We start from the raw sequence: 11,796 nt of genomic DNA on the forward strand, positions 1-11,796 counted from the left end.
CTGCTGAAACTGGCTCTGAGTACAAATGTCTCGTTTTCATAAGTTTTGAATTAAAATCTTCCACCAAACCTTAGTCACAGTTTATGTTCCTAACACTAGCTGAATGATAACCAAGTTATTTTACTAAATTCTTTGTTAGATTTAAGGTAATTGAAAGAAACGCAGAGTATCTCAAAATAAATACAGTAACGTAAGGGTTAAACTCTTAGCATCTAAACCAGCCACATCCAGCCAAAATATTTTATGTTTCATGTTCAAACTGGCCTCTCACACTTACCCTATGGTATTATTCTCAAAATAAACAATCACAACATCAAAATCTCAAAGCTACAAGACAATGTGGGATTAATTCAAAACAATGTAAATAAATAAGTGTTACATTTGAAAGAGTAATCTGAATGCTAAAGGACTAAATAACTATCTAATGCATGCGAGCATAGAAAGACAGACATTTAATGAACATACATGACATGCATATCATTCGTATATCTTTTGAAAATGTATAACAGTGAAGGATGCAAACATCAGCAAGAGAACCAAAAACCTGGTACTCTTTGAATGTGTTGTTTTGTACTGAGCAACAAATACTCCCTTGTCACTCTAACCATCAGAAATGCAATGAATTAGAGACCGATCCACTGGTGACCGGTAGCCAAGAATGATATTGTCCATAAATTGCATTACAAACTTTAAATGGTATAAAACAAGCCTCATTTATTTACTTTATATCACAATTGATGAATGATATCAAAATTGGTTGCAGGATTTCAATGAGCCAATTGATCACTAGTTTACAGTATTTCTAATGACAAGATTAACCCTAAAAAGCACCAACTGATCGTTGCCGTTGCCAGCCTCCCCTGGCACCTGTGCCGCTGGCACGTAAAAAGCACCCACTACACTCACTGAGTGGTTGGTGTGAGGAAGGGCATCCAGCTGTAAAAACACTGCCAGATCAGACTGGAGCCTGGTGCAGCCTCCTGGCTTCCCAGACCCCAGTTGAACTGTCCAACCCATGCTAGCATGGAAAACGGACGTTAAATAATGATGATGTTACCAACCCGGCTGAAACCGGCTCTGGATCTGAGTACAAATGTCTTGTTTTCATAAGTTTTGAATTAAAATCTTCCACCAAACCTTAGTCACTGAAAGATAACCAAGTTATTTTACTAAATTCTTTGTTATATTTAAAGTAACTGAAAGAAACACAGAGCATCTCAAAATAAATACAGTAACGAAAGGGTTAAACTAGCCATATCCAGCTTAAACATAATGGTCAAACTGGCTGGGTCTGGCCTCTCACACCTACCCTACAATGTCCTTCTAAAAATAAACAATCACATCATTGAAATCTCAAAGCTATGACATAATGCAAAGATTAAAAGGAATGAAGCCAGTATGCTCCGCTGGATATATAATGTCAGAGTGCGTACTCGACAGAGTGTAAGTACTTTGAGAGAAAAGTTGGACCTAAGAAGCATCATATGTGGTGTGCAAGAGTGACGACTGCACTAGTATGATCATGTGGTGAGAATGGATGAGGATAGCTGTGTGAAAAAGTGCCACACCTTAGTAGTTGAGGGAACCTGTGGAAGAGGTAGACCCAGGAAGACCAGGGATGAGGTGGTGAAGCACGACCTTCAAACGTTATGCTTCATCAAAGCAATGACTAATGACCGAGACCTTTGGAAATATGCTGTGCATGAAAAGATCCAGCAAGCCAAGTGAGGTCATAACCTGTGGCCTATGCCAGGGGTATAACCAGCCCACTTATGCGTAGCTTTCCTTCATTGGACACTAAACTCTGCTTGCGAAGACCTGTTGAGGTAAGTGAAATCCAAATCGAATCAAAATAAGCATTACATTTGGCAGAAAAATTTGAATGCTAAATGGTTAGCAAAGGAGTATCTGTAACTTGATGCAAAACAAAAGTCTAAAGGGATTTTGTTCATAAAGCAATGGTTTTCCAGTTCTCTTGCAAATATTTATATCTTTTGCTGAAAAATACACACATAAATACACACGATATATGGTTAGTGAGGAGAATGGTAGCTCACTCACTGAAAAACATGAAGAAAGTTGGGAGGTTATCTGTATTGCAGAGTGTGCTAGAAAACTAACTTGCTTGTACTTGTGATGGAATTCACCCAGGGTGGATTGAGCCGGCGTCTTCTCTGGTCCTGACGGCAGCAGGAACCATGGCAGGCCACGCTCGACGGTCCTGTGCGAGGTCACTGGAGATAGCGAGCCATTCGTGGTGCCATCTGTGCAGACTGACCACCTGTGGACCTGAGAGTTCGGAGAGGTCCTTTATTGACATTGCCCAGGTCTTCAGCTGCCCGCCCATGCGTTTGCGCCAGTTGGGAAGTGGAAGTGGGAGGAGGACATCGCGAATCAGCTCACCCTCTGGACGCCGGGCCGCATGACTGAACCACCTTAAGCACCATTGTAGAAGCACCGAAGGGAGAGGCCGGAGATTCAGGCGATGATGAAGACTGGCTGTAGGAACCCGATCAATGCATTGGCAGCGAAGAATACAGCAGAGACAGTTATTGTCGAACACCTCCAGCCTTCACTGATCGACTACCCTCATAAGCCATGTTTCACAACCATAGAGGAGGATAGTACGAAGGATGGCCCGGTAGATTCGCCCTTTGGTCACTGAGGAGATCTCTCTTCTATCCTACAGGCACCACTGGAGGCGCATGAATGCAGATCTGGCAGCACCTATGTAACGCTTGACCTCGGCTGCACCCTGGCCTGTTGGAACCACCACTGAACCCAGGTAGACGAAATACTCCACATCCTCCAGCTCCATGCCCTCGAGAATGGCTGCCATTCATCTGCTGTGACCAGAGACATTATCACTTTGGTTTTGCCAGCATTGATCTGAAGACCAACAGCTGATCTAAAACTAAGGACCACAATCAGTGGTAAGATCCTAGATGGATGTAAACTGAGGATGATGGTGACATGCTATGGTTCTCCAAAGAGTTTCCATCAACAACATTCCATTCACAAGGGTTATGGTAGAAGACACTTGCCCAAGGTACTTCACAATCGGATCAAACTTGGAGCCACATGGTTACAAAGCAAACAACTTAACTTTACCATACATACAGAGATAAATATGTCTCCTGCACCCATAGCAATTATGAAAATAATTAAGCAGCGGAAACTGTAGAGCATCAGACTCAATGTCTTCCAGCATTAAATATTATCCCTGGATATTGACTTCAAATCCCTTTAACTGGGATCGATCTAATGAACTATACCTCTACCATATACAAATGTGAAAACAAGACAAATCACTGAAAGAAATGATACAATTACTGTTTTTACACAATAAACATATTTACATTGCTTTAAATTACTTAGAGGAAGAGCAGGACCTCTAAAACTAATAACATTTTGCTTAGACCAAAGACCTGGCCTTGAGCGCCTGCAAAGAAAGTGGTCTACAGGCGTACTAAATTGGACAATGAATTAAATCTGCAATGCAATATTTACTTTGGAAGGTTTTTATAACTTCCTAATGGCACAGAGCAAAATAGTTCCAACTAAAAAAAAAAAAAGATAGAAGAAAAGAAATTGCATCTTACCTCTATGTATTTTGTCATCATAAGTGGAAGCATTTGAATAGGAATAGGTATGTCTAGTTTGAGAGTTAGGACTACCAAAGGCAGCATAGAATGGTTGACTATGCATTAAAGGTTTTGGTGTTGGTACCTGTAATAATGGTACAGGTCTTTGTATGGAAGTCTTAAAACCCAAATTTTTTGGTGAATGTGGCTGATGGTATGCATTTGAAGGTGAAATAAAGTTATCTTGTGGGGAGTAGGGTGAACCATTTCTGAAGTCCATATTAAAGGGAGGTTTCAGCAATTTATAGTGATATTGACCATTCCTTTGTAAGATTCCCATCACCATTTCAGGAATAGCTTGTAAAACTGCATCCAGTGAACAAAATCCGCATTTCTCGTAGTTTAAAGAAGCGCCAAACCTGTAAAAGATAGTTTTAAAAATTGAAGCAATTCTGGAGAACATCTTTAGTCTTTTACTTGTTTCAGTCATTAGACTGCAGCAATGCTGGACCACCATTCAAGAAATTTTAGTAAAATGAATTGACTGCAGTACCTATTTCTTTTTTAAAGCTTGGTACATATTCTATCAGTTTTCTTTTGCCAAACTGCTAAGTTACAGGTTGTCAAGCAGTGGTGGGAGACAAACACACACACATATATAACGGGCTTCTTCCAGCTTCCGTCAATGAAATCCACTTACAAGGCTTTGGGCAGCCCAATGCTATAATATGAGACACTTGTCCAAGGAGCCACACAGTAGGACTGAACTCAGGACCATGTGGTTAGGAAGCAAGCTTCTTTCCACCCAGCCACACTTGTACCTTATATCATTTTCAAAATAAGTTACCATTTACACACAATGCTGCACAAAGTAAAAATAGTTGTCTCATTGTTATTTGATCTGCTTTCTCTATGCTGGCATGGATTGTATGAGACTTATTCTTGTTGCCAATCTACACTTGCTTTCCAAGAAAGGTATCTTTATTCCACTGGTCTTCACATGAAAGAGCTATGGAGCCTGTTTACAGGAAACCTAAACAAACCTTTATACAAATAGTGTTAACATGAAGAGGCACACTGACACACAACTGTATGTACATATATAATAAGATTTTGTACAGTCTCTATCTCCTAAATTTCACTTACAAGGTATTGGTCAACCAGAAGTTAGAGTAGAAGACACTGAAAGCACTTGGTTCTGAATTTTATAACCACACAACCAAGCCAATCAAAGAGACAGGAGCATTTTCACTAACACACACAAAAATGGACTTAATTTCAGCCTACTAAATTCACTCAGCAAGAATTGGTTAGCCCAAGGCTTATAATAGAAGACATTTGCCCTAGGTGTGCTGCACAGTGACACTGAACCTGAAACCACATGGTTGGGAAGCAAGCTTCTTACCCACATAGACATTAGCTTTCTTGTAAACCAGTGGTTTTGGCAGTTTATAACCAGTGATTCACTGTCGTATTGAATTTTTTTGTTCTTTTACATGTTTCGGTCATTTTGACTGCAGCCATGCTGCACCACCTTATAGCATTTTAGTCTAAGAAATTAACCCCAGGACTTATTCGTTGTAAGCCTGGCACTTATTCTATCAGTCTCATTTGCCGAACTGCTAAGTTACAGGGGCAATAAATACACCACCATCAGTTGTCAAGCAATGGTAGGAGGACAGAGACACACACATATATACAATGGACTTCTTTCAGTTTCTGTCTAGCAAATCCACTCACAAGGCTTTGGTTGGCCTGAGGCACTTGCCCAAGGTACCACTCATTGGGACTGAACCCAAAGCCATGTGGTTGGGAAGCAAGCTTCTTACCATGCAGCCACACCTACACCTGTTTTATTTTTTCACAGTATTACTATATATGCAAGTGTTAAAAAGTATAATCTCTAATTGAACAAAATTATGCTGCAAGCTTTGTGATGCCTTTTGCCAATTACTTTAAGTTATATTTCTTGGAAGGATTGCATTGTCTGCTACAAATCAGCATACCAGTTGTACTCTGAGGAATGCAATCTATCACACAAGGAATCAATAAAAATTGTGAAGAAATCTCCCTGAACCTTATATTGGGTAGCCAGCTCAAAGAACATTAAAATAACTACACCAAAAACAAACAAAAAAAACCATCAACATTTTATCTATTGTTCCAGATTGACACAACCTTTTAGCATTTAATTCGACTATTTAATCTGGCCAAAATATTTCTACTAGTTTTATGTTCAAAACAACCAGATCCAACCCCAACAATGTCATTGTAAAAATATACAAACACACCATTTAAATGCTGAATCAACAAGATAATGCGTGATTAATTCAAAGCAATGTGAACCTTTTAGCATTTAATTCGGCTATTTAATCTGGCCAAAATATTTCTACTAGTTTTATTTTCAAAACAACCAGATCCAACCCCAACAATGTCATTGTAAAAATATACAAACACACCATTTAAATGCTGAATCAACAAGATAATGCGTGATTAATTCAAAGCAATGTGAATAAAAACGCATTACATTTGACAAAGAAATCTGAATGCTAAAGGGTTAAACAAAAGATTTAAGCTACTTTGTTGGTGACTGGTTTGGATTCTGGAAAAGGTAAAAAAAAAAGATAGAAGCTTAAAATAAATGCCAAAGAAACAAATTCTTATTTTCTTGTTTTCAGTCAATGGACTGCAGGTTTACTTAAAGGTTTAATCAGTCAACTCCAGTATTTTTAGGCGTATAATCTTTTAATTCTTCTATACTGAACAACTAAGTTACAAAAGCATAAACAAATCATCATTCGTTGTCAAGCAGTGAGAGGTAAACATACATGTACGCATGCAAGCACATACACACATCATCATTGTTCCTCTTTATCTTTTGCATCATCTACTTTTCATGCTGTATTGCAGAGTGTGCTAGAGAATTAAGGACCAGAATGAGTGGTAAGATCCTGTAAGATGGATGTAAACTGAAGATGATGGTGTCATACTATGGGTCTCCAAAAACAGACTAAGATGATCCAAAGGGTTGGGGGGGTAAACATCTTACACAAATATCTGTTTCCACATGATTTCTATATATGGATGCTCTGCATAAAACAAACTAATTTACAGAGAGTAATGGGTGAATTTTTCACTGGTAACAGCACAAGGAAAGTTGTCAAGGCTCTTTGCAAGACTGAAGGGTCCACTCAACCCTGTTCAGTTCACGAGTCACTGGATGCTATTTTGAGGGCATGAGCACTAAATGAGGACCCCTCATAACACAAGATTAAAGAGCCCCCTTAACTGAAAGGTAAATAAGAGGGTAATGAGTTTAAGCAAGACGTTGAAAGAGGTTGAAGTATAATGAGAGTAGCAGATGTATTGTTGAGTGGATGAGTAGGGGGATCTAGTGTTCTGGGGTGGGTGAAATGGGTGCTTGAAAGAGAAATGGCGTTCAGGGAGGCAGAGGAAGAAGAAAAGCCATGGGGTTAATGTGGGGAAAGAGAGATGGCATAGAGGAGGAATGGATGAATGTAATGAGAACAGTGAGAGTAAAAGAGGCAGTGGGAAGGCAAAGGATCTCAATGCAGTGACATCCCAGCCACCTTCACAACTTGTTTTAGCATTCTTTCAGCCTTGACTGCACAAGAGTCAGCTTTCTCCAACACCATTGTGTCACCTGTTATCATGATTCCTTATCTATTTCAACACCAGGCGTAAGAGTGGCTGTGGGGTAAATAGCTTGCTTACCAACCACACGGTTCCGGGTTCAGTCCCACTGCGTGGCACCTTGGGCAAGTGTCTTCTACTATAACCTTGGGCCGACCAAAGCCTTGTGAGTGGATTTGGTAAACGGAAACTGAAAGAAGCCTGTCATATATATATATATACATATGTATGTGTATATGTTTGTATGTCTGTGTTTGCCTCCCCGCCAACATCGCTTGACAACCGATGCTGGTGTGTTTACGAACTTAGCGGTTCGGCAAAAGAGACCGATAAAATAAGTACTAGGCTTACAAAGAATAAGTCCAGGAGTAAATTTCCTCGACTAAAGGCGGAGCTCCAGCATGGCCACAGTCAAATGACTGAAACAAGTAAAAGAGTAAAGAGACCATGAGAGGGATCAGATTTCACCATTGTGTCGCATGTCTTTGTAGATCTTCCTCTTGCACAGGTACCAACCTCTTTGCGTGCTCTGCACCTTTTTATGCAGCTGTTGTCATTCATATGCATCACATGCTCATACCAATGCAGTTTATTTCTTATATACTATGTCTAATCCGTATTATATAATCGTTCTCTCATGTCATTTATACTCAGTTGTTCATGCATGTTAACATTATGTCTAGCAAAGCATACTTGCTGTATTCATTTCTAGTCTTCACAAATCCCCTGCATTCAAAGCTCATATTTCATTACCTTGCGGCATTGGATTTCACATACAAGCATCATACAACCACCGGCCCTTTCACTGAGGGAGAGGTTCTTCGTTGCCAACAGAGACAGTAGCACTGGAGAATTTTTTTCTGATAGGTTCATACTCTGGTTACTATGCTTTCAGAGCACCTGCCAACGGTGTTAATTAGATCACCTGTGCAACAGAGACTATTTACTACCTTTTGGAAGCCAACAAGGCAGTTGAAAGAATCTCTTTCCTGAGTGCTTTTCATGTGCACTTGCCACATAGGAAAGTCAGCTTTTTTGTTACCCTGCTTGCAGTCCCCACCTCTTGTGTGTATATTCTTTGCACTGAGCACACGATATGAAAATATGAAATCTCTGACAACAAGTAACTCATTTCAGCTAACGAGAAATCCTCTATACATGATAATTAAAGGCGTTTCAGTAATAATTTGGCTGCTGTTTCTAGCCGATCGAATGAGGCGTGGAGGTTTCCTGTTAACTGAGATTAGTTGTTTAGCTCCAGGCAGTTCTGTTTCAGTAGACCTATGATTAAAGACACTCCACCCCTGACCATCGTATCTTTGTTTTTAAGCAGTGTACGGTACTTTCAGACATTCAGTATGTCCTTTAAAATGATGATAGGGTGTAACAATGAAGATTTAGGTTTTAGAAAAACTCGCGTTCGGAACGCCGTTCATGACTGGGTGGTCATGGTTGAAACTTAAAATAGGTGAAATGATCACTGGGAACGCGTTGAGAGAAAGGCGTATGTTTTCACGCATCGGCGCATATTTTCCCGCGTTCACAGCGAAATAAATCGGACGCATTATTTTTACGTTTTGGAAAGTTTTCTTGTTTTAGAAGCTAAACTATGGGTTACCCAAAATATGTGTTGAGGTAGTCCCAGTTAGAAGAAAGTGCAAAGCTCATAAGCTTCACAGTGGGAGTCCGAGACTATTTATCGCATCTCAAATGTGCGATACGAAAATCAATTCATACTAACAGTAAAAAAACAACAACATTAGCAGCACAGGTGTAAGAAGAACTATAGTGATAGACTTCAACTGGCTATTTACCACCAGATTCCATACAAACGTGTTATCATTAATTTATGAGACAACCCAGTTGAACAAGAAACTTGTAGATTTTCACTCAGTGAATAAACTACCACACGTAATTTTATCCAACCTGCAAAAACAGTATGAGGATGATAACGGAAGTAGGGTAGCAGGGCAAAGAGAGTGAGTGAGAGTTGTGAATAAAAAGAAAGATAGAGAGGTATATTATACACACTTGTTAGAGGTAGGATGCTGTTTTAACACAGAGTATATTATGTGAGGTTTAGAGTTGTATACATTATATACATATAACCTACTTTCTAGCAGCTTTTCTTAATGAAAAAATAGGAAAGCTCAAAAGATATTCAAATTGTCGCAATCAATAAAATAAATATTTTGCATGCAGACAATATGACATTTCACGCGAGCCTAAAGGAAACAGCTTAATTCACTAAAATATAAATTAGAAAAAAAAAGTTACGGCTAAAAATGTTCAAAGTGAATTAAGTAGAAATAATATGCAACAGTTAAAAAGTATGTGAAGAATTTGAACATGGTAAGTCAAAGTTAAAAAGCTAGTTGAATCTATAGGCCTCATCAAAAATATGCATACAAATCAGATTCAAGTGATTATTCTTAAAATGTGCAGAGAATTATACTGGAATAAAATTGGCAATAAATTAAGAAGCTTAATTCATAAAATAAGAAAGCAAGCAAAATTAGAGAAGAATTAAAACCTGTTAACGAAATCTAACTCGATGACAAAGTTTGACAACATGGGCTTTCATTTTAAATTACGTATGTAATTGATACAAAAAGAACAGAAAGGAAATAATCAGGCTTGTACAATATCCAACGTGGGGACTGTGTCGAGAGTTTAGTTAACTATATGAATAGATGCACACACTTTAATATAAACGACTGTTTTGCTAAGTTAGTAAGCATAAAGAGAAATTCGTTCAGTGTTGTTTTGATATCCATGGTCATACAAATTAAGTAGGAGTCTCTGGAAATTAAGTATGTTTCACAAGGGCAAATTTTTGGTTTTAATTAAATAAGTTTGTGAGCGTTAAGGAAGTGAGGATTTATTTGCTACACATTTTAGAAATTTGAAAAATTGCCTTTTTTTTTTTTGCTTTGAAAGCATTTTGCCGACACCGTCGATAGTTTTGTGAAGTATAAATTTACAACAACCATACAAAAGTCTAAGAGGAAAAATTGCGTCCATAACTTTCAATAACAAATCAAATTTATAATTAACTCTAAATGAAACAAATTCTAAGAGGAATAAATTCTTGCCTCACCTTGCTTTATAAGCAGCATCAAAAGAATGGACACTAATTGGCTCAGAAAAACTCCTTAAAGTTTGTTGGATTTGAATTTTAATGAAATTTGGTAAGGAAGGAAGTCGAAACTGTTTGCTGTTGTTTGGACGGAATCTGTTTGCAAAAGTTGGAGAAACTGGACTCCTTTTTTGAATATAAGAAGAATGGCTAGGTGAGATGCTGTCAGATTGGAAATACCCGTTGGTCTTATAACTGTTATTACTAGCACGTGGTTTTTTGGTGACGGTTGTTTTTTGGCGTGCGACTAATTTTTCAATATGCTTTGTACTGTCGGCTGTGACATGTTTTAATACGGTCTGTCCATCAGCGGCCTTTACAACATCGACTACATCTGGCATATCTAAAAGAAAATCTTCCAAATCAAAATATCCAAGATCACGGAATTTGAGGGGTTCACCGATGATATCATAGTAATCCTTCAGAAAATTAAACAACGGTACACCACTTTGAGATGAGATGAGCAAAGCTCGAATTTTTTTCTTAATATCTTCTTTCTCGGACATTTTGGCTAATTAAAGTAGTTTTCAAACTTGAGTGAATATATGCAGAATACCAGTGCTTGCTTAAAAGCGATTCAGAAGAGATGCTGTTTTTTTCTTTTTCAGGAGAAATGTAAGTGGTGTCCAGGTTTTCAAATAAAAGACAATTATAAATTCTAAAAAAAAAAAAAAAAATGCAAAGAATAAGTCAATTAAATGGGCTGTAACAATTTAAGATCAATCATTAGTGAGCAAAGCGACACTACACAACATGACTACTACTGCCGTGTCTGACAATTAGAGATTATTTGACGTTAAAAAAGCTAAACTCTAGATTGTCACGTGTTCGTAAACAACCCTGAGCTATGTGGGGTAGAAGCAGCGGCTGACCATCGGACACGCTACAAAGGAAAGAAAACGCTTTTTATCCTGGGAAAGCGTTTCAGTAGTTATAATGCCATTCTGTACAGGTAGATTCTTCGTATACATGAGTTCTGTTTGTTTGCGTTAGGTTAAGTACTATTAGTTATGTTACAATTGTCAGTCACTCTTGTGAACTCATCCCATGTGGTAAATAATTTTTGACGCCGCAACCTAACCCACTGGAAGAGGAAAATAAGGATGAAAGAGAGAAGAGTAAATAGAGTTATCTACCTTTAAGACCGGTAGGGAATAACCGCATACTAAATGTCATTCGACGACATATACGTGCATATGCATATATACACACATTAATACGTGTGTATGTATGTATATATATATGTGTGTGTTCTGTATTTATTATGGTTGTGGGAATTGCGCAAAAGAAGAGCGTTAGGTCGAATGCGTTGTCGCATATAGTTTCTTTCTACTTGGTGCCAAGTTCAAAAACCACCGGGTTAGACTCCTGTCTCTGTTTCTTCCTTGGTTGATAAACTAACTGCCGGTAATATGCTAC

The 11,796-nt window shown here is 38.4% G+C and overlaps 1 protein-coding gene across 7 annotated transcripts in view; it reads right to left on the reverse strand.

Moving 5' to 3' along the window:
- The window catches only part of LOC115217252 (tudor domain-containing protein 5-like), a 59,153-nt gene extending 47,675 nt beyond the window's left edge, over nt 1-11,478 (reverse strand). For all 7 annotated transcript variants that reach the window (XM_029786911.2, XM_036506222.1, XM_036506220.1 and 4 more), the window contains exons 1-2: nt 10,339-11,478; nt 3,603-4,003 (exon numbers count right to left, since the gene is read on the reverse strand). In XM_029786911.2, coding sequence (XP_029642771.1) covers nt 3,603-4,003; nt 10,339-10,883 — 946 coding nt within the window. In that variant the 5' untranslated portion in view covers nt 10,884-11,478. The remainder of the gene's footprint in view (nt 1-3,602; nt 4,004-10,338) is intronic.
- Nucleotides 11,479-11,796: the final 318 nt, after the last annotated feature.

This window comes from Octopus sinensis, linkage group LG1 (genome assembly GCF_006345805.1).
Source record: "Octopus sinensis linkage group LG1, ASM634580v1, whole genome shotgun sequence".
In the NCBI taxonomy this organism is placed as follows: Eukaryota; Metazoa; Mollusca; class Cephalopoda; order Octopoda; family Octopodidae; genus Octopus; species Octopus sinensis.